We start from the raw sequence: 26565 nt of genomic DNA, 5'->3' as shown, positions 1-26565 counted from the left end.
CATTGCGCACCACCAGCACTTGACCCCGACTGCAACGCCCACTATTTCGTGATCGATTTCCACCATGGTATGGCGAAACATGGCAACTGCGACTGCGGCTGCAGTGGTGAAACATTTCTCTATTGGCTCACGGACTGACAGTTCTTGAATCTAGGCGGACTCCCTGACCGAAGAACAGGTCTCTGAATTCAAGGAAGCTTTCTCTCTGTTTGTACGTCTGTCTGCCATCTACGTTGCTGCCTTGAATGCTGACGAACAACCCTGCAGGACAAAGACGGCGACGGTATGTTGACCCCTTTGCAACCCCGCCGAGCTCGTTGCTGGTCTCGGGTGGTATGAGATCTAACATGAGATATCCAGGACAAATCACAACAAAAGAGCTGGGCACGGTGATGAGATCCCTCGGCCAGAATCCTTCAGAATCGGAACTCCAGGACATGATCAATGAGGTGGACGCAGACAACAATGGCACCATTGACTTCCCAGGTACGAAGGAGCAGTCAATATCAGTGTCGTTTGCAGATTTGGCTCACAAATTGGGTAGAATTCCTCACGATGATGGCCCGAAAGATGAAGGACACAGACTCCGAGGAGGAAATCCGAGAGGCATTCAAGGTGTTTGATCGCGACAACAACGGCTTCATTTCTGCCGCCGAACTGCGTCACGTCATGACCTCAATCGGCGAAAAGCTCACGGACGACGAAGTGGATGAGATGATTCGAGAGGCGGATCAGGATGGTGATGGTCGCATTGACTGTAAGCAAAATATGTTCTCCTTTCACCTGTCTATCCAGAGTCTGCTGCATCAGGACTGATCGGCCCAAAATGCAGACAACGAATTCGTGCAATTGATGATGCAGAAATGAGCGAAATAACGACAAGAACCCATCACGGGTGCAGAACAGTGGACAGGAGCAAGGGTAAGGGCTTCTACAATGTGGAGAGCCGTCGACAAGGTGGTGAGAAGAGCTCCTGGATGGTGTTGGCAAAGCGGGATCTTCCAGTTTCTGCTTCATAAAGACCAGTTCTGAAATGATTCAGGCGTCCTGGGCAAAGTGCGCCCCTGAAGTACTTGAGCGAGGTACAATGGAACCCACCTGAACAGTCTCCTGCAGCCCAATGCGATGTTGTAGACCCGACTATGTTATCCGCCAAGTTCACTGTTGATTCCTGGGTATCCTCATGGCTCGTGCGAGCCATCTATTGCCGTCAATCATCCTCGAACAGGAAAGAAGCATTAGTGCGACTTCAGCCAGTTCAGCATCTGTTGAAAAGCTGCTTCCTGAGCTCTTTTAATTGCGGGCGAATCATAGTCTCCGTACACCGCAAATCCTGTGTCGGGTTTAGTGGCTGGCCCCTTGGACAATGTGAGATGTGTTTAAAATCGAAACTCACCATGCGGGACCTCAGGATATATCTTGATCTCATGCTCGATGCTGCTTGCTGCAAGGTGTTTTCGACCAATTTCCAGCACTTCGTCAGGAAATAGAGGGTCATTCTCTGATAAAGATCGTTAGCTATGAATGCGAACAGCGCAAACACGTCCGTGTGACTTGCCGACGCAAACCATTGTCAGCGGCATCCTAACAGCCTTCAAATCATCCCGCGTCACCATCGTCGCGTGAGCCACAGCACCCGTCTTAATTAGCGGCCCCTTCTTAATCATCCCCTCTTCTTCATCCTTCGCCGCCTGCCCTTGTATGACAGGATCGGGATGTTCGCCGGCTAGCATGAACACGTACTTTCCCCCAAAACAATAGCCCACGCTGTAGATCCCTTCTCCATGGGCGACAGCATCGGCGTACTCGTCCTTGCATGTCTCAATGACCTGTAGTAAGATGGGGAGGACTTTCTCTGGTGTTTGGCGGGCCAGCCACATGTCCACAAGGAATGACTTGGCCGTCTCCGCGGCACCAAGCTTAATTCGTTCGAGGATGCTTGGACTCTGCGGCGGCTCCCCAGGAGAACTGGGAGAGCTGGGCATGGTAGTCTTGTTGGAACTCGGCGCCGGATCACCCTTGAACTGGTCGGGCATGATCACCACGAAGCCTTCGGCGGCGAACATATCTGCTTGGATCTGATTGTTTACCGAGTGCACACCCGTACCGGCGGTAAGGAGTAAGAGAAGCTTTGCAGGGGTCTTGGGATAATCAGCAGGTTTCGAGATGTAGACATCGACGTCGCCCATCTTGGACATTTCGCCGGATGGTTGACGATTGTCAGGCGCCGGGCGGTCTGTGACACAGTGTTCCCCCATGCTGGCGCCGGTTTGAGCCTTGGAGTCTGCGGACGAGACAACAGAGGGTTCGCCTTGGACTTCCATTGCGTCGGATTCAGGAGCTTTGGTTGCTAGTTCAGCATCGGCCATGATTTCATAGATGGGTGACAGGTAAGCTGTACTCCTAGAATTTAACTGACGTCTACTCAAGGGCAAGATGACTGTCTGTGAATGAAGACTCAAGCATTCGGTGAGGCAGGGACGTTCAATTGTCGGCTACGGTGGGGGTCGAATGCAATGCAGTGAGGTGATACGATCGATCCGTCGAGCGTCCCTCGAAGCAATCTGCTTAATTAGCAGGTCTGACGTGGGAGTTCGTGGACAGTCGCGTTCGAAGAAACCTATCTCGATGGAAAATGGTCAAGTGTGTCTCATAGCGTTAGATGGCCAGATGCTGTGGTGGCAAGAAGTTGAGTTGATTGACACTGAGAATGTTCTACTCGCACTAAAGATGCGAGCTATATACTATGAGGTTGAGAGGGATTGTATTTGGGTGAAGAAAAGTGCGGCGTCAGACGATGGACTTTCTATCAGACAAAAGTTGTTTGCGCCACTTACGAGGCTGATGCGGTGGTGGCGGCCAGAAACCACTCAACGCGTGGAAACGCGCCGGTGAACGCAGGCACCAAAAGGCCATCTCCTACTATTCACTCACCAATATCTCCCTCCATCCACCGCTTCTAGTCTTTGTCCGTTCAATTCGTCTCCCAGTTCAAGCCATGAATTCCCCCGCTGCTGCGCTCGCGCGCGTCGATGCTGGCTCGCTCGCAGACATTTTTGAAGATCGTCCGGGTAGAGTTGAGCACCCCGTCATGCGTGAGTTACCACTTCGTGTTTCGAGAACCGCATGTGTTCGTAGTCCTCGGCATTCTCGATAAAGGCTAACAGCAAACAGAGTGCGTTCAGATCAAGCCCATTGCTACTCAACAAGGCGGCCAAGAACGTCACAGAGTTATCTTCAGCGACACCAAGAACTACATCCAGACGATGCTGGCAGTGCACCAGAATCAACTCGTCGAGGAGAAGATCCTACGCAGAGGAGTCCTCGTGCAATTGATGGGTTACTCTGCGAACAAAGTCAAGGCGAAACGGTAGGATGGACTCTTTCTCTGGCGTGCGATGATACTGACAATCCACCGTAGTATCCTCATCGTGACCGATATCAAAGTCCTCGAAGAGTATGGTGAGCACGAGAAACTAGGTGACCCTAAACCACTGGAATTGAAAGCCGAAGAGGAGGAGAAAGCCTACCCTACATCGATCACGAGCAATGGATTCTATGGGGTCAAGCAAGAGCAGCCGAAACAAAGCCGACCCATGGCTCACACGAAGCCTTCGTCATCAGCTCATGCAAACATCTACCCCATTGAGGCAATTTCGCCATACTCAAACAAGTGGACTATCAAGGCACGTTGCACGAGCAAGTCGGACATTAAGACATGGCATAATCGCAATGGCGAGGGCAAGCTGTTCAGTGTGAACCTTTTGGATGAGAGTGGCGAGATCCGCGCTACTGGTTTCAACGACCAGTGTGATCAGCTATATGATCTATTCCAAGAAGGCAGCGTCTACTACATTTCTAGTCCTTGCAGAGTCACTTTGGCGAAGAAACAATTTTCAAATCTGGCAAACGATTATGAGCTTCACTTTGAAAAAGACACCACCGTCGAGAAAGCGGAAGAGCAGGACGGGGTCCCTCAGGTTCGATACAACTTCACTACAATCGCAGACTTACAGTCTGTGGAGAAAGATACGACCATCGACATCATTGGAGTGCTCAAGGACGTCGGCGAGACTTCTCAAATCACGTCGAAAACCACGAGCAAACCGTATGACAAGAGAGAGCTCACTCTGGTCGACAATACTGGATACTCGGTACGGCTGACAGTTTGGGGGAAAACTGCTGCCTCGTTTGACGTTCCACCTGAATCAGTTGTTGCTTTCAAAGGTGTCAAAGTCTCCGATTTCGGCGGACGCAGCTTGAGTCTGCTCAGTTCTGGCTCCGTGACCGCCAATCCCGACATGCCTGAAGCACACAGATTGAAAGGCTGGTACGAGGACCAAGGTCGAAGTGGAAACTTCGCGACACATGCCAACATCCAAGGCACTGTTGCCGCTGCCGGCGGTTCTCGAGGTGATCCATTCAAAACTATTTCGCAAGTCAAAGAAGAGCAACTGGGCATGTCGGACAACGCAGATTTCTTTTCTGTCAAGGCTTCAACACAGTACATCAAGCAGGACAATTTCTGTTACCCAGCATGTTTGTCAGAGGGATGCAACAAGAAAGTCATTGAAATCGATCCCGGTCAGTGGCGCTGCGAACGATGTGACAAGACCCACCCTAAACCTCAATACCGATATATCATGTCGGTCAACATTAGCGATCACACTGGTCAACTCTGGGTCAGCTGCTTCGACGAGACGGGACGAATGATCATTGGCATGACTGCAGATGAGTTGATGGAGACCAGGGAGGTGGACGAGAAGAGACTCGCCGAGATATTCTCGGAGGCAAATTGCAAGACATGGAACTGGAAGTGCAAGGCGAAGCTCGATACTTTCCAGGAACAACAACGGTAAGGCGAACTACGATGCTTTCGAGGGTTGAACTAATTCGGGTTCCAGGGTTCGTTATCAAGTAACTTCGGCAGCACCGTTGAACTATGTGGCCGAATCGCAGAAGTTAATCGACCTGATCAAGCAATACAACATTGACTAAATGCAAGAGGGCTTCGGTCGGTGGAATTGATGTATGGATGGAGCAACTGAGGCCCAGATGGAGGTATACCTGGATGATAAGCCTTTACCTGAGTTCGATTAAAAAGCTTGTGTGTGCGGAGCTATCGCCCGAATACAATAAGCAAGCCACCCAGGAGCTAGGGTGAAGGATGCTTTGTCAGAGGCAATGTATGATACCTACAATGTGAATGTGGCATGAGGAATGGACCTTGATATTGAAGCCAATAACGATGCATCCGGTGGAAGTTTGACACTAGTCTGCAAGCGTTGGAAGTGTTAATTAGTAATGGCGTCATCAGCAAACTCGTCGAGTACGTCGTACTTCACCAGGTATTCTTTCCCTGTAGAGGTTTGAAGACAGGCTAATAGGAGAAACAGAGAAAAAAAGCCAAAGTAAGCATATCCCCGCTCCATTCTCGCGATCTCCTCGAATCTTTCATCTGTGACACGTATGCCGTCGATCTGGAGGCTGCGATCTCTCTGTCTCTGTCTCACTGTCGAATTCGAATGAGCTCGACGGCAACCGTCTGCTCGAGGGTCGCATTAGAAATCCCGCGTCTCCAACGGCTAAGGGCCGGATATTCTCCGTTCTCAGCAATTCTTCGAGTCCAACAACACGGTTTTCCGTCTTTAAATATCTTGCAGACTTCTCCCGGCACAAAAAGGAGAACATTCTCGGCATTATCATCATCGCCAGTGGTAGCAGCAACGCTAAGCAGTGCTAGCTGTAGCAGGCATAATAACAGGACCGTTGCCGGACCCGTTTTCCAAAGTCGTTCCCGACGAACAGCCACGAGCACAGCCACAAGAACCATGGCAACCATGCGCGCGGTCGACATCAAGGGCGGAAAGGGCCCCATCTCGGCTCTCTTCATCAACCCCGACATCCCCAAACCCGTGCCCAAGGGCAGTCAGGCTCTCGTGAAAGTCAAGGCCTTCGGTCTCAATCGCATGGATCTCATGCAGCGCGAGGGGGGCTATCCGTTACCGCCGCAGGCCGGCCCGATCATGGGCGTCGAGTTCTCCGGCACCATTGAATCCTTCGGCTGCGAGCCGGAGCTGGGGTTCAACGTCGGCGACGAGGTCTTTGGGCTGGCCTACGGCGGTGCTTATGCCGAGTACATCGCCGTCAGCACGCACATGCTGGTGCACAAGCCCAAGGAACTCAGCTGGGAAGAGGCCGCGGGTATTCCCGAGACGTGGATCACCGCCACCCAAGCGCTGTACCTGGTCGGCGAGTTCAAGCCGGGCATGTCTGTGCTGTGGCACGCGGGCGCATCGAGCGTGTCCATCGCGGGCATCCAGCTGTCCAAAGCCGACAACGCCTCGGCCATCTACGTGACGGCGAGCTCGCGGGAGAAGATCGAGTTCTGCAAGACGCTCGGCGCGACCGAGGGCTTCTCGTACAAGGAAGGCGACTGGGCGCAGGCCCTGCTCAAGTACACGGGCGGCAAGGGCGTGGACCTGATCGTCGACTTCATCGGGGCCGGGTACTTTGATCAAAACCTCGAGGCCGCCGCGCGCGACGCCCACATTGTCAACCTGGGCAATCTGGGCGGCAACGTCGTGCAGAAGCCTGTCGACATCTCGCGCTTCCTGCGCAAACGCCTCCGCTACGAAGGCTCCAGCCTCCGCAGCCGCGACGAAACTTACCAGGGCCGGCTGCGCGACATGCTCGTCGAGCACGCCCTGCCCAGGTTCATCGACGGCCGCTTCAAGGTCATTGTCGAAAAGGTCTTCAAGATGGAGGACATCCAGGACGCCCACAGGATGTTGGAGAGTAACCAGACCATGGGCAAGTTGATCTGCACCGTGGATTAGAGTACAATCAGGCGAACTTTAAAAAATAAATAAATAAACATGCGTGAACGGCGGGAAATGAGATATGCTGGCGAAAGAAAACAATCGTGGGTGGCTGGTTGACTGTAGCAGAACGGAGATGAAAAGTCAGAAATGAAAGCGGGCCAAACCAGAAACAATGTGCATCGATACTATTGATACTTCATCAGCTTCTATCAAGATTGATACTCCATTTTTCAGAAACACCCCTCGTCTGCTTGATAATAGCATCTATTTCTCAGGCCGACTCGACCGTGCCCATTGGCTCAAAACGGCAACTTTTCTGGGGCACCAATAAGAGCAAGAGGTATGGATGTCCTTCCTTTTTAAGGGGGAACCCACAAAGCCGCAGCGTTGCTTATGAAGACAATTCTCTGTGCATAATAGAGGCATGGCAAGCAAGTAGAGCTGTACACGCAGCGTAAACTGGTGGCTGATGGACCTGGAGACGTGGATCTGTCGGGAGCTGTGATCAGGCCGCTGGCCCGAATCCCGGTGGCTCGCTTGGTCACCAGATTAACAACAATACCACGAGGGAGGCGTGGCAGGATGGTGGACGATGTAGAATATTGCGGTCGTCGCAAGGTAATTTGCTCAGAGTCAAGAGTATAAAGTCCGATGTTTTGTTGAGGTGCTTGATGTACCCTCTCAATAGAGGGCTGCACTCTTCAAGCTGAACTGAAAATAACTCACGCTCAAAGTCCTTTGCTGTTAGAACGGAGGTGGCTTCCGTTGGTAACGAGTGTTCAATTTATCTTTGGAAACAGAGGTCCTCTGTCGCCTACCTTTGCCATTAGTTGTGTACCACTCCCTCGTTGTTGCAACGTTGAACACAGCGGTCCCCGAACAGTCATGCCTTCAATCTTGCTTTTCGGTGTAACGGGCCTCGTTGGCTGCAAGTTCCTCCTTGCTTGTTCCGTCTACTGATTCGATAATTGACCTGTTCTCAGCTCACGTTGTTTTGGCCCTCAAGGAAGAATATCCTAATCTTCCGGTCACGGTTTTCTTGCGCAACAACGCCCTCGATGTGTACCTATACGAGACAGCCGGTGTTCAACGGATCGTACATGGTACTTTCGACGAGAGGGACAAGATCATCGCATTGGCCAAAGAACACGATGTCGTAATCAACGTGGGTTCGTCGTGGGATGTGCCCTTGAGTGAGGCGATCGTGGAAGGGTTGAATCAGCAGCCGGAAACGAAGAAGAAAACGCTCATGCATATGAGTGGAGCTGGTAATTTTGTGGATAAAAGGTGGACGGATGGGGCGTTCCACCCCGAAGCGAAGATCTGGGATGTGAGCGAAATGACAGGCGATGAGCTGCATGAGGCAGGCTGCTGATTTGCAAACAGGACAACAATCCGGAAGACATGAAGCTAATCAATCCTTCTATGCTCAACGGTGGGCCTGACACTGTGTAAGCCTTTTCTTGAGCGTAAGAATGTCATATCCTTGGTTGACAGTTTGTTGCGGGCAGGATTTTAAACGCCGGCAAACGAGGCAAGATCGGAACCTATATTGTCTTTCCCTCAGGAATATATGGCGAAGCCGCAGGCCCAGTTCCAGCCTTGGGAGTGGTCCAATTGATCTTCCGCGAGAAAGCCAAAGAGCTGGGATTTGTGCCATATATCGGAGAGGGAAGTGCCATCTTCAACTGCCTCCATGTCAACGCCATAGCCCCATTCATGCTGAAGGTGTTGGATCTTGCATTGCAGGACGATACTCCTCAAGGGTCTGTCTACGAGCGATGCTTCCTGATTGGCGGGGAGGAAATTCCCTGGAAGAATGCGTCTGAGGCTTTTGCGAAGGTTCTGCATACTGAAGGACTCGTCCCAAGCCCTCAAGCCAGAAGTGTGACTTTGGAGGAAGCAGGCGAGGGCGAGTTGCCAATGCTGATGGCAAGCAATGTCATGTTTGCATCACGTCGGGCAGAGAAGCTAGGTTACAAGCACAACGAAGTTGGGCTGGTCGAATTCTTGAGCCAGTCGAGATAAATGTAAAGTGCCGAGTCAGGAGATCAAGAAGAATGAACTTTTGGGAGGCTGCTGCGGAAACGAGGCTATTCCTGATGCGGGGTTTATCAACAATGACGTCATCATCATCCGACAAAACTCATGGTGCAGCCTCGCCCAACCAGTCCCCAGCCTTGTCAGCCCAGCCACTTCACTTTCTCCCTGCCACCACATATTCACAGCCATACAAGAGACTTTTTGCAAACGGAAACATCTTCGAGACGTGAGTTTCTCTTCTACCCTGCCCGGTACTGAAATATCATTTCTAACCTTTCACAAAACTTCCACGCCATTAAGCTGTCAGTGAGTGTAACGCAACCCACCGGAGACATTGTCCCTCGCCTATCTCTTTCACACAAACCATCTTCTGTTTATTGCACAGGACACAGCTGCACTGACAGTGATTTGGAGCTGAGAGCATTCTTGCTCTCCTTTCTGCCATAATGGCTCCTGTCATCTCCAACATCGATATTCCTGACCTCAAATTCTCCTCCCTCGAACTCGATGCTCGCTCGACCGAGCTTAATGGATTCCAGACGACTACCTTTACCAGGCGAGACACCTTCCCGCAACAGATCGACCACTCTCTACCCCCTCGAAATGATGACTCCTCCTTGATTCTTTCTCCAATGGACACCTATAACATTCTCACCGCAAGAGACGCACACAAGACACAGGACCCGAACCCGGGTGCTGGGTCGATCAACCCCAACGACATGAACATGAAAGGCATCCAGGCGCTCTTTGCAATCATTGGGGCTTCTTTTGTACTCGGTGCCATTTGGTTCTTTTTCTGGGCCAAGAACGGTGGTTTCAAATGGCGCAAGGGTGACTGGGAGGAATATAAATCTACCGTCTTGAGACGCAAGGGTCCCAATGGAACGACTCTAAGTAACGCAACCAAGAGCACGAGGCTGGGTGGCGGAAGCGTTGTAGGCGATGGATATTCAGACAAAGACACGGCGACAATACCAGATACCATGACCGAAGGCATGACAGAGACAATGACCGAGCTGTCCTCCGAAGCACCGATCATCAAGGAGAAACAGTCCAAGAAGAAAAAAGAGACGCCCAAAGAGAAGAAGATCCGAGAAGCCAAGGAAGCACCCTGGGAAGGTGGCCATGACTACGATGTCCGGGCGTATCGACATGAAAAGCCTGCACGGGTGGGTGGTCTCAACAAGGACTCGGACGCTCAATTCTACGGCACCGACTATACCGAGACAGATCGTGGCGGCAGTGACATAGCCAGCAACAGCAACCGACAAGCATCATCTTCTCGTCAACATAGTCCTGAGAAACGTCAATCACGGCGTGATTTCTCATACGGCCAAGAAGACGGCTTCAGCGTTTCGACTCCGCCACCAGCTGCTGCGCCATCGCCTATTCCTCGTCCAGCCAGATATCATTCACCGAACAAGAGTGCCAGCCCTCAACGCCCCATCCGCACGGTGCCTGGATCGTTCCACGCCCAGCAGGATTTTGATGTGCAAAGTGTGCAAAGTCAAAATACTAAGAGCTATCATCATCCGCTTCCGAGCTTGAGTGGCCAAGGACCGCCAAGAGCGGGCGGGTACAGAAGGGACAGACGGGATAGTCTAGATGACTGATAGAGAACCGCGTCTCTACAAAGACTTGCGTTTGCCAGATCTGGCTGGAGCTTGATATCAATTGCACCAACGACAGCAACTGCATGAGACGAATGAATCAAAGGCTAAGCACGACGCATGAAGTGACGACTAGATTGTATTGTACGTCGAACATTGTTGCGCATTGGAGGGCGGGCAGATTACACTGGAATGGGGTATTTGGTTTGGGTACGCAAAATAGGGCTGGTGCAAAAGGGGTACGAGGGTCACAAATACCTCGTTGCTGAACGAAAGGGAAAGGAAAGGACGGGAGTAGTGACATTCTCGAAATCAACAAGGCGGCGTTATGTGATTATTCCCAAGTTGAGAGAATGGATTTTGCGAGTGAAAGGGGATACCCACAGGCACCATGCAAGAATTATTGCGCCAGCAGATAGAAAAAAAATGCAATCACCGAGTACAAATTCAAATGTTCCCTTCATGAAGTAGTATACGGTACTCGGTACAATTCCAACGGCGGCTCGCCAAAGACACCTACCAACCGGCCACTCAGCCATTGAACGATGATCCAGCAAACACACAGCCCGCTTTGTGTCGACGGTACATCGTAAGCGATCTATTCGCTTCTGCAGCGTATGTACTCCGTAAACACGTATGTACGAGACGCATACCTAGCCTGCTAATCAAACGATCGAGGATACCCAGACTTGAACATAGTGATATGTTGAGTATATCTAGGACGAGGTCGGCTCAGCTCAGCTCAGCTCAGATCAGGTGAGACGGAGGGCGCTGCGGCGCTGGCGAGACTGTACTGTGCAGTCTATTCCTGTCGGGTGTTGAGAGAGGCCGGGAAGAAGTCATGATGCTTGCTCGTGGAGTCGAAGCCAAAGTCGAAGCAAAAGCAAAAGCAAAGTAAAGCAAAAAGAACCGGAAACAAAATGTTCACTGGCTGTGACTTGCACAAGACAATTTCCCACGCTATTTAAGGTAAATATTATGTGTAGCTCACCAGCGAGTCCCCCACATACATGTGTACCTGTATCTGTATGTAGTTAGGTGATATGTAGCTACGATGGGGCTCCGCTTGCGGTGCCAGTTATCCAGGGCCAGAACCAGAAGATCATGTGCGTAGTGAATCGTCGCGGACTCCCATTCCCATCCGTCGTCATGTCATGTCGTTTGCTGAGCCTGAGCCTGAGCCTGAGCCTGATACGAAGGTCGGAATGAATCGTGATGAAGGAGAGGGGGGTGTGCGGATGAGATAGAATAGATCCATCCATTCCATTGAGGCCGGGCGAAAATCCCATGTTGTGCCATGCAATGCCATGTCATTCCAGCTGGTCGGAGGGAGGGGGAGGAGAAATCAGCTCAGCATGCATGTTACATACCCGTATCAAAGAGGATCAGACCAGCACTCCAAGGTTCTCTGATCATATCATATCGACCAACATAACTCCGTATATGTTCTCCATCTCCAGACCAAGGCCAACTCCTCTTTATGCCTCGATCTTCGCAGTCTTTGCCACCTTACTCCCCTTCCCATCCGTGCCTCTCATCTTCTTCGTGCCTGCGGCCTTCTTGCCAGGTTTTCCCTCGACAATACCGACGACCTTCTCAACCGCGCCCTCGACCTTATCCGCGAGTGTGGGCTTTCTCTTGTGGTGCGTCGCAGGCGCCCGCTTCTTCGTCACGCCTGCGTTGGCCGTCGTTGCACCTGCTTTCTTGGAAGCGGTCTTACGCTTTTTGGTAGTGCCACCCGTGGTGGCGGCCGTGGTCTGCCGCTTGCGGACAGGCTCAGTCGAGACGGTGGTGAAGACTCTTGGCTTGGAGTGGCCGGTTGCGCCGCGGGTTTGGGCCATTGTTGGTGCGGGTTTTGTCTGGTTGGGCTTGTGTGGATATGGTTTTTGATAGTTGTATGTGGGTGGGACGGTGAGGACGCGGTTTTGAGACACTAGATAAGGCGACGTGTCAGCTTGTAAAGTGACTGCAGTCGTGGTTGACCTGCCCAAAAGCGGGGGTGACAAGGCGCCGAGTGACGCGGGAGAAGAAGATATGGCCACAACTTGGTGGGCAAACGAGCAATATTTATAATACTTAGAATCACGACGGATAAGGCGCTCGCGACGCCTTATGAGTCACGGGAGGAATGGCAAAGCAGTGGTGGGAGGCGCTTCGCAGGCAACCAGCTCCAAGCTGTAGCGCAACAACACCGGATAAGATAGAAGACATGTGTACGTACCTTGGAATTGAGGCGTGCTAACTTCCTGAAAATAATCCCGTTGATCAATAACGACTAGGCGACCGGATTGAGATAAAGAGCAGAATAGGAGAAGGTGTTGGTTGTGAGATGGAGGGTGAAAGGGTTGACGTGATCGAGGAGAGTGAGAGTGGGAGTTTGGCCCTTTTGGGGGTGTCGAGGTGCGTGCGTTGCGAATCCAATCGCATCGCCAACAGAGCAATTCGGTCGGATGATCAAGGCAAAGAGACAACACACACCAACACACACCCACAACACTTGCGACACCCACAATTTCCTTCCATATTCCTCTTCAAGCTGCCAACTCTGCTCCCAGGGCGTGTTTCGAATTCCACAGGTGTTTTTCTCTCCATTCGTCGACTGCAGCTCCCACTGTTGTTTGGTGGCTTTAAGCGCCATTGTCGCGAGGCGCTTGTCCAAGCAATTTAAAGGTCACCCGTCGACCAGCTATTGATGCTCTTAGGGACATTCCTGCACATGGATAAACCCTCGTCGTCTTCAGTCGTACCAGTCTTTCAACTTGAATGATCGATCATCCAAGGCCGGACCGCCTGCAAGGCATAGCGCATTTCGAACTTCCCACTCGAACTCGGCGAGGGCTCTCAGTTCGGACCCCACAAAGAGCCCCCCGATTAATCCATGTAGTGTGCCAGCCATCAGGCCCAAGCTGCTTAGCAAAATCAAAATGAAGGACACAAAGTTCCGGGGTGACCACCAGATGGCGATGAAGCAGCCAATTGACACCAACGCGGAGCCAACGAAATGCAGAAGACCATTACGTCGCTGTTTCCTCTCCCGCAATGTGTATTTGTGGATCATGGCGAGAATGTCTCTGTAGAAGTCCTGGCCGATCTGGCTGTGCGTGGGTATGTCGGATATTGCTTTGACGAAATCCTTTTCCTCAAAATCCGCCGTCTGAAGACTAGGGTCTTCTGCGCTCGAGCTGTGCAAGGCTGCATGGGCTTCAATTCCAGCAGGAGTAGGTGGTTGACTTTGGCTCCTCTCTAACGTCGCATGCACAGCAAAATGGTCGCTCAACGAACAGAGGAGAGTCGAGTGTCTTCCAGTCAGCGCAACTTTCACATCGGCAACTCTCCAACCCTTGCTAATACCGCTAAAGAAGATGTAGTCCAGTCGCTTTGCTTTTGGATCCAAATCCGTGCTTGAGACTTTCCGGTCCTGGCCTTGCGCCAGCTGCTTCTGATGGGCCTTGTTCCACCGCCAAGTGTTCAAGATAGAGTCGCACGTGTGGCCATGCTCCCCAAGACTTGTCTCGACGTTCGGAGTCTCTTCTTCACCCATCCGTTTTCTCCGCTCCTTTTCAGGCGGATCCACGCTGGCACCGATGCTGCTTCCAGGTTTCATTACTCGCCAGACGTCCTGAACGCCAGCTCGGCTTTCCACCAGGACATGTGCAAAGCTGAGTGGGACCATGTTGAAATCGCCCAGGCCAATGACTAGGCTGCCTCTATCGGAAGCTGCCCGCATGAGTTTAGCAATTTCCCATGCTTGTGCTGTACGATGGCAAATGTAGCTGTCGTTCGGTTCCCTTTCATACGGGGCATGCAAATGTGTATTGAAAACTTCAATACTGACGCCATCGGGCAGTGAAATCCTGGCACATGCGACGCCCTTCCCGACAAACCAGTCGCCGCGGAAAAAGGCCTGCGGTCGGCCATTGAGAGCATAACGATACATAGAAGATTCTATGATCGGCCATCGACTGAGGATGGCCAAACCACCACCGAAGATGCCGGAATGGTAGAATTTGCCGTACGGAAGGAAAGAACGAGTGCTGTCTCGGATGGATTGGTAGTCGGCAAATGTCCAGCATTCCTGCAGGCCAACGATATCAAGTTGAGGAGAAAAGGTAGCAAGGCGATTGCCTATTTCGGATAAACGTTCGCTCCGGTGTTTGGCGATATATTTCAGTCCCCAGCAATTCAAGGTCAGAACGTTGATAGAGGAAGTCTCAGACATCTTGTCGCTTGTCGTGACGCGTGGCTCCATTCTCGACGAATATGAGGCCCAGATCGACAGACAGATCAAATAGCATTGAATTTCCTCTCAAAAGTCACGACGCCAAGCAGTTCCGTTCACGAGCTAGTGTATGATGTATGGCGATGACACGTTTGAAGGTCAGAAAATCGAAGAATGATAGCATAAGCAGTAGATCACTTTTGTGTAACCAAAAGACTATGAAACGGCCTGGAGAAAGGTACAGGACCTTGCTGTGGTCCTGCTATAGCCAACAGGCCTACCTGTAGAGAGAGAATGGGAAGAGGAAGAAAAGAAATGCAGGCGAATTGATTTGATGACGAACTCGGCCCGAGAGGAAAAGCAACGGGTCCTGCACGTGGTACGATGACATAAGCCTGCCCACCGCAGTCCGACGAATCGTCATACTAACCGTCGATGGAAATTATACGCCCGCCAAGCTGAAAACCCAATACCTAGGTGCAGGGTACTCTTACGCTTGTTAGGGCAGATATCTCCTAGAGCGGTTGGTCAAGGAACTGATTCCATTGCGGGCTCCCACGGATAGCCATTGGCATTTGTAACACTCCTGTCGAGAAACATGCACTCTATGCAATGTTGCTCCATGCGCTCGGGGTCTCCTGCCTGCTCTTTTCTTTCCAGAGCAACATCCAACGAAGTGATATGTAGCTGACACGATTGTGGACGTCGAACCCCAAAATATGCGGGCTCAGTATATTACATCATCCTCCTGTCCCCGCTCGAGTTCTTCGCCGCCATGATCATGGTCGTCCTGGTCCTTGCTACTGCTGCTGCGTCGCCTTTCGATTTCGTTGGTGTTCGCCGGAACATCATTGTCTTTCGAAGGACCAGATGACTCGCGCGGGGAAGGTTGATCACCTTCATTCCTCTCTTCACCACCAGGGTTTGATCGCTCATCTCTAGATGTCTGGTTATCGGCCTCCCCTTCAGCATTCTGGCGATCATCCACTTTCTCCGTGCTGCTAGCTTTAGGCGGGCTTGTTATCGAACCCGGCGGTTGCTCAGTGTCCTTATCCTTTTTCCTTTCTCTTTTAAATTCCTCTCCGCTCACCTTCTTTTTCTCCTCAAACTCGTCTGCTTCTCGCTGAATCCTCGCGTCCACTTCCTCAATCTGCTGTTTAATTGCGTCTTCCTCGGAGTCGCGCAATTCCCAGGGTTTATAATATAGTCGCGGCTCTGCCTTTGTCTGCAAAAATCCCGCGGCAGCTCTCATATTCCTATGTCTCAATCTCATTGCTTCTTCATCCCAGCGCAACTGTTCAAAACGTCGCTCACGTTCGAGTTGTTCCCTTTTGAGGCGCGCAGATTCGGCAATTTCATGGGACTCACGCTTTAACCGCTCCCGTTGGCGAGACTCGATTTCTTCGCGTCGAGCATTTAGCGGCGTTGTCGAGCTGTTTGATTTTGTTCCGGCGGAGGATCTTCTGGGAGCATTTGAAGATTGGGAAAGGGTGCCGAGCAAGGCACCGAAGAGTCGGCGATTGCGCGATTTGTCCTGTTCTAGGCTCGAAGATGTTTGTCGCCGGCGAGGCGGAGGAGGAGACATTGCCGATGGATGTCCTCCTCCGGCTGTTGCAGTGGCTGGGGAGGATGCTGATGGCGCCGTCGGTGAGGCACCGCCATTGTTCGATGCAGTTGCCGATGTCTGAGAGTCAAGGCGAGGGCGTTTGTTTGAATCTGAGGATTCGGAGACGGAGGATTGACGACGCTTTAGGGAGCCATTTTGCTCTGCATGATCGACCTGGGGTTCCTCGGGGATCAGGACAGCTGAGGATATCATTGTGCGCGGGACGAACAAAATGACGAAATGGCTCAGTCTATACTCTGTAGTGCGCAAAGCCTGTGCTCCTTACTCCCTCAAGTAGGGTGCTTGGGCAATCAGGCTGTCGATATGAATGAGATGCAGAAACATCGAATGGGGCTTGCAGGCGGAGCTCCACAGATGTTTTCCTGGCTGCACGTGCCGCTTTTGGCTGTTGCGGGGAAGAGGACGAGGCTTAGAAATTCGCGCAAGGCTGCGGGGCGGGACTTTTTTCGATGCGTTTCTGATTTCTGTCTCGCATACCCGGCACAGCTATTAAAAGTACAACATCTTACATTAACTCACTCTTCCCTCAATCACTCACAACCACATATCACCTCTAGCCACCTTCGTTAAACCCCTGCAAATAACACCACAACAATGTCGCGTCATCATCCCGACTTGGTGATGTGCCGCAAAGCCCCCGGCATCTCGATCGGCCGCCTTTGCGACAAGTGCGACGGCAAATGCCCCGTCTGCGATTCCTACGTGCGCCCCACAACTCTTGTCCGAATCTGCGACGAATGCTCCTTCGGCAACTACCAGAACAAATGTATCGTCTGCGGCGGCGAAGGAATCTCTGACGCATTCTACTGCTTCGAGTGCACGAGGCTGGAAAAAGACAGGGACGGGTGCCCGAAGATCATTAACCTGGGATCTTCGAGGACGGATCTGTTCTATCAAAAGAAGAATTTCAGAAGTCAACAGTATTAGAAATACGGCGATGCCTTGGATCCAGGGGAGGGAAGCTTGCGATGCGCTGAAATCTGCCAGTTCAAGCCAAACGGAGTGACCATTCTAAGCTCGATATGCAGTGCCTTGGCTCTGGGGGGAGATGATACAGCCTCAAGTGATGTCCAGGCACAGGCGCACTACGAAAGCTTCGGCTGAGACACAGGAATCCCGCCAAAGCATGTCGGAATATTGTGGCAACCCAGTGTCGACTCTTGATTCTCCCTAGGAGGAGATCTAGGTCTGGGTGACATCTCCTCACGGAGATGATCCTGTCATCTGCATCGGCAGTTCTCAGATCACACAGAAGGACCGCATTTAACGTCAGTGATGAATTCGAGGTCAGGGGCGCAAATCACATATTTGATGCCGAGCAGAGCAAAATCGCCCGTGTTGGGTCGTTCGGGGTTCAAAGCTGGGAATAATACAGAGAATGGAGGCAAAGTTGAAGTTCTCGGAGAAGGAGGGCAGCTTCAAAATCAACAAGCCAGTGAATGAAGGGGCTTCGACGCGACCAGCGACTTGTTTCAATCTGTTCTTCGCTCTCTTCGTCCAATCTCTTTGGTTGCGTTTGTCTTGGAACTCAGATCAGCGCCGCATATGACTCGAAGAAGTGAAGTTGTTTTGCAAGTGCGTGATGCGAACTCCCTTTTCCCACCTGGGACGGCTGTCCTGCTGCCGAATACAACTCATTTCACCATCACCTCTTCCCTGGCCTTTTTGGTCGGGCAAATCCTCCTCTGGGTGTTGCCGTTCCTGACTCGGGAGCCGAGTTGTCGCCGCCTTCTACACCAGCAACTCCACCGGTGACACTTACAGCGGCGATCAAGGCCTTGACCTCGTGCTCCAACCTCTCACCACCTAACTCGTCTGGATCCCCAGCCTCCAGCCTCTTCACAATCTCGACGCCTTCCCACCCAGCGAGTTTCGTCATCCCCAGCCTTGAGCTTGCATGAATCATCCTTTCCTTGATCTTACTCGTGCCGGGACATACATAAATGAATATACTTCCCGGCACACCCTGTGCATTGTAAAATGTATAACTCGGTCGATCCCCTGGAATCTTTCCAGCCACCGCACCTGGCAGAACACCGGAATTCGTGGACAACAGCTGAATCTCTTCAGTAGCGATATCAATCCCGAACACTGCCATATTGCCTTCCGAACTGTCAGTGCTCTTGAACCCGGTCAACGCAGACTTGGCTTCGTCTGCAATCTTCATCATCACACCACCTTTCCCTTGTCCCGCACCGCTTCCTCCTTCGCCCATCAAATCTCTCCCTCGTGTCCCATGTCTCTCTTCTTCTTCAGCTCGCTTCACAGCTTGCAATTCCCTCTCTTCCACACTCAGTAACCCGGCATCAACACCTCCCCTGGCATTGGAAGTAGGGACTCCACCGCTCGCAGCGGCAGAGCCCTTGGAACGTTCATCCCATTGCGCGGGATCGAGTATCTCTTCCCTCTCGGTTAAGAAGACAGTCTCGGAGAATTTTTCTGAACCGAGTTCGCGCATGAGCGTGGTACGTGTAGATGCAAAGAGAGTCTTTTGCCGCACTGGGGCACGTGAAGGAATGTATGTTATTGCTATCAGCTCATTGGAATTGGGAGCACGACGCAGGAGTAAGTAGAGGGGATCGGTCGGTGTGAGGAGGTCAGAGAGAGTATGGATGCTATTGAAGAGGCCGGAATGGGAGGAAGGAAAGCGGATTACCGGCAAAGGCGTGAGAGATTCGGAAGTTATGCCGGCGGGGAGGCAGAAGAGAGAGGTGTCGCTGGTAAAGGTGGTGAATGCCGAGTGAAGGTCGGAGGAGGCTGTGGGTAGAAGAAAGATGATGATCAGTCTCACAAATAGTGTATTCCACGCGCAGGCGAAGATGACAATTTACCTGTGATTCCGGACTGCATGCTGGTGGACTCGTGCCTTTAGAGTGTGCCTGAAGAGGCAATTAGGACCGGCTGATGTGTTGCAGATGTGACAGGAGACTACTGTTCGAGTTGTGAGGTGCTCGGATTGAGAACGGAGGATGAAGGAGAGACGATATTTATGCGTCAAGGACAGAGAACTTTCAACGATACCTAGGTAGGGTATAGTCACTGTCGTATCTTCTCGGCCCTAAATATTGCTGCCTGAGTTAGACATCAGAAATACCAAACTCCTATTTACAAAATGCGTTGCGACAGCAGTTGGGCCCCCTTTCAATCGACACACGGATTCGGCGCCGCCATAAGACCCCGCGGTGAGGGGTGAGCTGGCGAGGCTGCGTTTTGCCTAACTAGGTAACTGACAGCCTCATGAGCCCAATCGCCATTTTCCACCACCCTTTTTTAACTCCAAACAATGCTGACAATCATAGTATCACTTGGGATGTGGAGGCTACCTGTAAGTTCTGCATATCCAACGTGATCACCTCGGAGGACTCAGCTGTAATGATTTAGGACGATGAAGAGTCCAGATGGTTTCTTGTGCTCCATACGCGTCTGAGATGCTCTTCGTTGCAGTCGGATGGTTCACTGGGCTCCTACTTCTTTTAGCGATATGTCCAGCAACGCGCTCTACAAGGTTCAACCCTTGTCAGCTCCCTCACAGCATTGGGGCTGTAACATACCAGATCCAAGCGACACCGTTCGGAATGTTCCGAACTTGGTCAGGCGCTCCGGACAATCCAAATTCGTAATTCTCTCCAAGTGTGTGGGCGAATAACGCGTGGGAAGCTCTCTGATTCGATGACCTGCTGTATTTCTCCTTCCTCCTGCCACCAGGCACGGAAAGTACCTTTGGTTCCCTCGATCTTTGGGTGGAGGGGAGGGGGAGAGGAGGGTGCAGTCAAGCAGAAAACCTCGGGGTTTTACAATGACATGGGGAGAGTAATCAGGCTCGGAACAATGATCACGACGCAAGCTTCTTTGCAAGCGCAGCCTCGTATAAGGAGCTACATGGCTCCAATACCGTACTGAGAGCCACAAAGAAGACATGGCTGATCTAGTTAAGTCAATCAAGTGACCCGACCTTCTTGAACAGTGTTCTGGTAACGTCGACTACCACAATGTTGTCCACATCCCTTTCAGCAGAGTCCACAATGGGGAAGGAGAAATCACTCTATCATGCTGTTGTCCCCTTGCTAGTCGTTATTGCCCTTGGGACGACATTTCTCTATGTATGCCCTACACCTCGAACAAAGCCGGACCACCACCAGCTTTTCGTTTGCCAACCTCGACAGTCCATTGACACTAACGAAGTCCGCAGATTCTAGGCATAGTCGTTTATAGGCTTTACTTCCACCCATTAGCCAAGTACCCTGGCCCGTTCTGGGCCAGGATCACGAATTGGTATTCCGTATACCATGCCGCCATTGGCGACAGGCACCTACAGACTTACTGGGGTCACAAGAGATTTGGTACGCACTTTCAGAAGTATGCCATGTTTTTAAAGATGCTTGTGACGAAAAGCGCGACGAGCAGCATGGAACAGTGATCGGAACAAACGAGGCTGACGAAATATTTATTCTTCTGGATAGGCAAATTTGTTCGCATTGCCCCAAATCTGGTGACGATCAACGACCCAGCAGCAATCAAAGGTACGGACGCCGATTAAACGTGCCTATTAGAACAAGGCCGACAATTCAAACCCTCCCGACAAAGATGAAAGGCCCTGACTGGGTTCGAACAGATATCTACGGCGTGAACCAAAACGTGCGCAAATCTTCCTTCTACGAAGCTTCAATCGCGCACAATGGCTTCCAGAACATGTTCTCTTCCCGCGACCGCGATATCCACGCCCGTAAACGCCGCATCCTTGCCCCGGCATTCACCGAAGCAAACCTGTGCTCCATGGAACCATATATCCTCCCGCACATTGACGAATTCTTCCGCGCGGCGTCAGGGGAAGAGCATTTCTCGGCATCACGGAAATGCTGGACCGCGGATCTGGGGAAATGGGGCAACTACCTGACATTTGATGTCATGGGCGATCTGGTCTTCGGGAAGGACTTTGGGATGCTCAGGGGAAACGAAAGTCGAGAACTGCCCGATGTCATTGACGCGGCGGTGCATCGGCAACTTCTTGTAAGAGTCCATCCCAATCTACCCATCCTCCCAGCCATCTATCTGTGCTTCCTGCGCGGAGATGGGAGGGCAAGCAAGCTCTCAAGGGGCCCTACGGCTGGTTGACACCAGGGATCCAGAACGGATGCAGCCCATTCATGCTCAGATGGAACCTCGACAAACTCCTCTTCCCAGACATTGTCCGTCGCGGCATGCAGCTGCTCGTCTACGCCAAGAAGCAGGTCCAGCTGCGCATGAGCGCCGATCAGAATCGCAAGGACTTCTTCTCGTACATTGCCAATGCCGAGAACAAGGACGGCACCAAGGCATACGCTGACTCTAAGGAAGTGTTTGCGGAAGCGAGGGGCCTTATTCTGGGTGGTATGTCATTATCTCCTGATTGCTTTCACATTTACCTATCTTGTTCAAACGGGGAATCCGTGAGAGGAGTAATGTTCACTCACAAAATGCGCAAAATTTTTTTGCGACAGGGTCCGATACAACGGCCACACAATTGGCAGCGAATTTCTTCTATCTGACCAAGAATCCTCACGCATTGAAGCGTCTCGGGGAAGAGATCCGCTCCACATTCAACTCGGTCGACGAGATCCGGCTCGGTAAGGCCCTTGACGGCTGCCGCTATCTCTACGCCGTCATCAACGAAACGATCCGCCTCAGTCCCAGCCTCCCGGGCGTCCTGCCCCGGGAAGTGCTAAAGGGCGGCCTCACCGCGGCCGGCGAACACTTCCCTGCTGGAGTCGAGCTCTCGGTTCCCGTCTACGCGGTCCACCATTGCGAAGACATCTTCTTCGACCCGCACATGTTCATCCCCGAGAGGTGGCTGCCTGAGTACACGAGCGAAGACGCCGTCAAACGGTGCCATGATGCCTTGACGCCCTTTTCGTACGGTTCGAGACAGTGCATTGGCAAGCGATTGGCCGTTATGGAGCTTTCTCTGGTCATTGCTCGGTCGGTCTGGAAATACAATCTTGAGTATGTGGCCGGTGGCAAGGACGATCGGTTTAGGAAGAGCCCGGAAGTCGTAGAGTACAAGTTGCTTGATCATCTTGCAGCGGGAAGATCGGGCCCCGTCATAAGGTTCACAAGCAGAGAGTAAAAGATAGGGGAAGACAGTGCTTTCATTTATCCGGACAGGACAGAAACTGTCGCGCGTGGGCCTATCCAAGGGATCCATGACACTCCAAACACACCAATTGGATAGATAACGGCAGAATATGACAGTGATATATGCATAGTTGCTTCGATAGACCCCCATGTCCATTGTCACGTGAGCTTTTGAGCTCGATGCTTCTTGAGATGCCGGAAAAACTTCTTGAAAAGAGCTAAAACCACACCCTCTGGTCATGTGTCACGGCATCCACAAATTGTTGACCAGCGTTCCAAGGTCTTGAGGCAAGCCAAAGTCAGGTTCTGAAGAGGCTGGCAGCTGAAACCCCCATATAGATGGGTCTTCAGATAGGAACGGGAACATCAACCCATTCTGACCTTCATCTGGGCCAACTTCGGTGAGCGGTAACACGTTGCCGCCGAACTGAGTTTCAGTGACAGCTTTTGCATATTCAGAAATCTCGATCTCAGGTCCCAGTGCAGTGAGAGCTTCGGCTTCCGGCACTGATGCTGAGAAGAGGTGGCCAGAAAGGTTGAGGCGTGAAGCTACGCCTCGAATTCTTTCCCATAGGTACTTGGACTGAACCGAAGTTTCAGCCAGCCTTTGGAGACGGCCCAGCGCAGCTGCCGAGCTCTGTCGGGCCTTTTGAGCAATCTCGTCGGGGACTGAAAGCTCCTCCCCGTTCGCAGAAGGAGACCCCACGCCAGATGACTTGTGGGTAGTTGCGAAGAGGAGGACATCCAAAGCAGAAATGAGGAAGTGATTGAATTGCGCTTGGTGAAAACGGTATTCTCTCGTGGAAGAATCCAGCTGAGTAAGAATCTTGACCGTGTCCGCGGCAACATCCACTGACGTGATCCAGATATCCGAGGGTGCTGCATTGCGAAGGCCAGAGCACAGGAAGGCCCGAGCGATCAGTGTCCTGAGGTGCTTGGCTCGTATGTATAGAGTCGTACGCACCATTTGTACTCCCAGACGGGTGCTGTCATCGAGAGTAAAGGCTTCGAAATTCTCGGAAGCCCGTGTCGCCCACAAGTTTACTCTGTAGAGAAAATAGGCATAGTCATCTTGGAAAGTAGTGAGTTGCTCGGAATTAAGGATCTTGTCGCTCAAGAGTGCGTCGCAGGACTGTTTCCCTATACTTGCGTACTCGATCATGAGCTGCAAAAAGGGCGCTTCAATCTGAGCGTATCATGTTAGTGGGATGCGCTCCAGTTACGTTATAATTACATCAGTAGCATGTACGTTCCTGATCAGGGATTTTAACTCACCGGCTGAGGGAAGTTCGATTCCGGATGTAGGTTTTGCATTGCATTTGAGAAACCCAAGGCGTAGCTGAGATGTTGTTCGAGGACAAATACCGTCCAGATAGTGTTGATTGCCTGTGACCGACTTTTGGTGTCTGGGAAAGAGCGATCAAGCACCATTTTTCGATTCAGGCCCAACTCAAGGATAATGCGGCTGACATTCGTCGTAAATCTCCAAGCCAGCCTCCATCGAGCGCAGTGCACGTGGTACAAGATCTGGAGTATCAAGTATTAGTCAATATGTTCCTGATACTCCGTGGACGAAGTCAAGGCATACCACCAAGGTCATCAGTACCAGGTCTTTCAGGTCAACCGCTGCATTCCATATCATATTTTCGATCTCCAAGTGAAGAGACAGTAACAACCTAGCCGTGAGTTTTTGATGGGTATCACCCTCAGCTAGGAGGCCAATGGCCACGGTCATTTTTAGGATGGCTAAGTCCTCCTTGCTGATACTGGATGTCCTTCCTCGGACTACGAGACCTCCAGAGACCTCCGAGAAGCACCTTGCAATGTCTTTAGAGTCGGAAATGTCCAGAATAGGGTACATGACCCATTCCAGATCATGAAATGCTTGAACGCCCTGTAAGAGGAGATGACGGTCTATCTCATCCAGCGGATCTACCAGTTTCAGAGGTGGAGAAGCATCTTGATTGCCTGCACTCCCCTTTGAGATCGATTCCGCGACATCCTCCAGTTCGCTTCGACTGATGTCACTTGACTCACCGTCGACAACCTCACCGTGGATGATCGACAAGGCGGTGCGCGTTTGGGCAGTGATGTACCCATTGTGCGGGCTTCGCGCTTGTGAGACGTCCAGTCCGAGCTTTCTGACACCTGCATCAATGACGTTGATGCAAAAGAAAGCACTGGTCGATGTTTGGAAGAGGGGCAAAGGATGTTTCTGCGGCGATAGGCCAGTGTCGGCTTTTGAGAGACGATTTTCAGCCGCTTCATAAGCAGCTTCAATCGCTGTTGTCTTTTTGATCAAGAGGTCCAACTTCTCGTTTTGTTGTTGGAGGAGTGCTGAAACTTCGGCTTCGAACTTGCGCTCGTCTTCCCTACAATGGTCAGATCCTGTCAAGGAAGGAACATGAGTATGTTCTTACCCTGGTCGATGCTCGTGTACCTGGAAGTTGGGGGGCGCTTGAGCGCTATAGAGACAAGTGGCTTCTCGAGAAGCACAATGTTTACAGGGAAGGCGCCCGTCACATCTCACTTTTGCGGCTTTACATTTTTCACAAGCATGGGGGGTATATCGACTTCTCTTTCGAGGATGTTGAGACGGTGCCTGTTGTGTCTCGCCATCTGTCCCATTTGCTGCCACTGTGGTTTTGCGCCCAGAGATTTGGCGGGCCCCTGGCATTCTGGAAGAGGAGATACGGCAAAGCAGGAGGAAGAGAAATATCTTTCTTGAATTGGTGAAGGACAACAATGAGAATTCTTAAGGGCATCCACCCTGCTTACATCTCGTTTTGTGGCAATGACTAATGAAGACCCGCTACGCACCTTAAGGACGCCTCGATGGACGGCACCAAGACGCTTGGTGGAGGCGGAAAGCTACCGAGACTGCCGCACTGCTTGTTGAATGGCGGGGCAATTGTCCGGGGCAGAAGTCAGCTTCGGGCTGTCCATGACCCCCTGAATTTTCAGCCTCATTAGCCCGGCGGCCCCCTAATGCTGCCCCGGCTCACTACCTACTAAGCTTACTCTTGCCAGCCCCTTTGGATAGATGACTCCGGATCACGGCAAATATTATCAGTCTTGCCCGACGAAAGTGAGCGTCTCAGCCAGTCTATGGAAATGCTGAGTTGGAAAGGGCCCCCGCCGCTGCGGCAGCTGTACGTAGCTCAAGCATCCTGAAGTTGTGACACTACAATCAGAACGACATCAGAGGACTTCCGTCACATACTTTGGCCAATACATGCCCGGGCTTTTGAAACAGCTCTTGCTGATGTTGTAAGCCCATTTGAACAGCCTGAAGGAGATCCATCCGAAGAGCTCCACGAGCCGTAAACTGTGCGGCAGCAGGGATTCTGCCCACCCCAAACAACAGGTTAGGAGTGCTGGGCTGTATAGCCATTCTGCTCTCATATCAGCCAGCACCGCTGAAACGGTCCTTTTTCCTTTCGATGAGCGTTTGTATGTATTATGCTTTTAGGCTTACTCTTCTCGGTGGAAGGAACACGAATGTGGCAGGTGTCAGAGGTGAGATAGGCCGGTACCCAGCTAGGTAGTGAGATAGAAAAGCTATCCCGGGAGATGTACTTTTAGTTTATTTGTGATGATCTACGCTAGATGAGGTGGTATGCCCTCCAGTTTGATAACTAGTTGATTACACATTGCGTTCTGGAGAGGCTGCTGAAAGATCTGCAGCACGAGTGGATGTGGCTGCTCGGAATGTTCCGAACGTGAAGAACGGTGCCAGATTCAATCAGCGGAAAGGCGATTATTAATGGGCAACAGTGCTGATTCACCTCGTCAGCTAAATAATTCCTTCCCAGCATTCCAACCGCAAGTCTTGCTACTCGTATTCAACATGACAGCTCTCACTTCAACACTCTGCCTGCCTTCCTCCATCATGCCAGCGAGATGTCACCCATTTTTGTCGCCCAGCATATGGTGATATATACTTTAATGCAGGAGACCATTGAAAAAAGGCTGCACTATGGAATTGGTCGATTTTCCACCGGTAGCATTCTTCCGACAAAGCCTCCTAGGGAACCCGGCTCTACATAATGTCAACTACGCATGAGCTTTCTTGTTGCGACACAATGAGTGACTGCCATGGCCAAAAGGGAGTAAAGTCGGTCCTGCCAC

The 26565-nt window shown here is 51.6% G+C and overlaps 13 protein-coding genes across 13 annotated transcripts; 7 read left to right on the top strand and 6 right to left on the bottom strand.

The window, feature by feature from the left end:
• Positions 1-347: 347 nt before the first annotated feature.
• Positions 348-867, top strand: A1O5_11745 (calmodulin; the record flags this gene model as incomplete). The annotated part of the gene is made up of 3 exons (XM_007752316.1): positions 348-486; positions 545-757; positions 833-867. The coding sequence occupies 3 exons, from the start codon at positions 348-350 to the stop codon at positions 865-867; spliced, it is 387 nt and encodes a 128-aa protein (XP_007750506.1).
• A 371-nt stretch (positions 868-1238) lies between these two features.
• Positions 1239-2369, bottom strand: A1O5_11744 (uncharacterized protein; the record flags this gene model as incomplete). Its single annotated transcript, XM_007752315.1, has 3 exons — positions 1239-1333; positions 1397-1501; positions 1544-2369. 3 exons carry the CDS (start codon positions 2367-2369, stop codon positions 1239-1241), a joined length of 1026 nt encoding a protein of 341 aa, XP_007750505.1.
• A 629-nt stretch (positions 2370-2998) lies between these two features.
• On the top strand, positions 2999-4998 carry A1O5_11743 (replication factor A1; the record flags this gene model as incomplete). The annotated part of the gene is made up of 4 exons (XM_007752314.1): positions 2999-3095; positions 3175-3370; positions 3422-4855; positions 4905-4998. 4 exons carry the CDS (start codon positions 2999-3001, stop codon positions 4996-4998), a joined length of 1821 nt encoding a protein of 606 aa, XP_007750504.1.
• Positions 4999-5831: 833 nt separating this feature from the next.
• A1O5_11742 (NADPH2:quinone reductase) lies at positions 5832-6839 on the top strand (the record flags this gene model as incomplete). The annotated part of the gene is made up of 1 exon (XM_007752313.1): positions 5832-6839. One exon carries the CDS (start codon positions 5832-5834, stop codon positions 6837-6839), a length of 1008 nt encoding a protein of 335 aa, XP_007750503.1.
• An 870-nt stretch (positions 6840-7709) lies between these two features.
• A1O5_11741 (uncharacterized protein) lies at positions 7710-8852 on the top strand (the record flags this gene model as incomplete). Its single annotated transcript, XM_007752312.1, has 4 exons — positions 7710-7770; positions 7808-8154; positions 8211-8275; positions 8336-8852. The coding sequence occupies 4 exons, from the start codon at positions 7710-7712 to the stop codon at positions 8850-8852; spliced, it is 990 nt and encodes a 329-aa protein (XP_007750502.1).
• Positions 8853-9313: 461 nt separating this feature from the next.
• A1O5_11740 (uncharacterized protein) lies at positions 9314-10480 on the top strand (the record flags this gene model as incomplete). Its single annotated transcript, XM_007752311.1, has 1 exon — positions 9314-10480. The coding sequence occupies one exon, from the start codon at positions 9314-9316 to the stop codon at positions 10478-10480; it is 1167 nt and encodes a 388-aa protein (XP_007750501.1).
• Positions 10481-11955: 1475 nt separating this feature from the next.
• A1O5_11739 (uncharacterized protein) lies at positions 11956-12318 on the bottom strand (the record flags this gene model as incomplete). The annotated part of the gene is made up of 1 exon (XM_007752310.1): positions 11956-12318. The coding sequence occupies one exon, from the start codon at positions 12316-12318 to the stop codon at positions 11956-11958; it is 363 nt and encodes a 120-aa protein (XP_007750500.1).
• An 896-nt stretch (positions 12319-13214) lies between these two features.
• On the bottom strand, positions 13215-14696 carry A1O5_11738 (uncharacterized protein; the record flags this gene model as incomplete). Its single annotated transcript, XM_007752309.1, has 1 exon — positions 13215-14696. One exon carries the CDS (start codon positions 14694-14696, stop codon positions 13215-13217), a length of 1482 nt encoding a protein of 493 aa, XP_007750499.1.
• Positions 14697-15423: 727 nt separating this feature from the next.
• Positions 15424-16515, bottom strand: A1O5_11737 (uncharacterized protein; the record flags this gene model as incomplete). Its single annotated transcript, XM_007752308.1, has 1 exon — positions 15424-16515. The coding sequence occupies one exon, from the start codon at positions 16513-16515 to the stop codon at positions 15424-15426; it is 1092 nt and encodes a 363-aa protein (XP_007750498.1).
• Positions 16516-16917: 402 nt separating this feature from the next.
• Positions 16918-17250, top strand: A1O5_11736 (uncharacterized protein; the record flags this gene model as incomplete). Its single annotated transcript, XM_007752307.1, has 1 exon — positions 16918-17250. One exon carries the CDS (start codon positions 16918-16920, stop codon positions 17248-17250), a length of 333 nt encoding a protein of 110 aa, XP_007750497.1.
• A 718-nt stretch (positions 17251-17968) lies between these two features.
• Positions 17969-19173, bottom strand: A1O5_11735 (uncharacterized protein; the record flags this gene model as incomplete). The annotated part of the gene is made up of 2 exons (XM_007752306.1): positions 17969-19080; positions 19155-19173. 2 exons carry the CDS (start codon positions 19171-19173, stop codon positions 17969-17971), a joined length of 1131 nt encoding a protein of 376 aa, XP_007750496.1.
• A 1172-nt stretch (positions 19174-20345) lies between these two features.
• On the top strand, positions 20346-22426 carry A1O5_11734 (uncharacterized protein; the record flags this gene model as incomplete). Its single annotated transcript, XM_007752305.1, has 6 exons — positions 20346-20423; positions 20513-20663; positions 20784-20843; positions 20936-21330; positions 21450-21690; positions 21801-22426. The coding sequence occupies 6 exons, from the start codon at positions 20346-20348 to the stop codon at positions 22424-22426; spliced, it is 1551 nt and encodes a 516-aa protein (XP_007750495.1).
• Positions 22427-22678: 252 nt separating this feature from the next.
• On the bottom strand, positions 22679-25053 carry A1O5_11733 (uncharacterized protein; the record flags this gene model as incomplete). Its single annotated transcript, XM_007752304.1, has 5 exons — positions 22679-23620; positions 23710-23961; positions 24023-24806; positions 24855-24899; positions 24965-25053. The coding sequence occupies 5 exons, from the start codon at positions 25051-25053 to the stop codon at positions 22679-22681; spliced, it is 2112 nt and encodes a 703-aa protein (XP_007750494.1).
• Positions 25054-26565: the final 1512 nt, after the last annotated feature.

This window comes from Cladophialophora psammophila (assembly GCF_000585535.1).
Source record: "Cladophialophora psammophila CBS 110553 chromosome Unknown aczJe-supercont1.28, whole genome shotgun sequence".
Taxonomy (NCBI): domain Eukaryota; kingdom Fungi; phylum Ascomycota; class Eurotiomycetes; order Chaetothyriales; family Herpotrichiellaceae; genus Cladophialophora; species Cladophialophora psammophila.
This window is presented reverse-complemented; position numbering and strand designations above follow the sequence as displayed.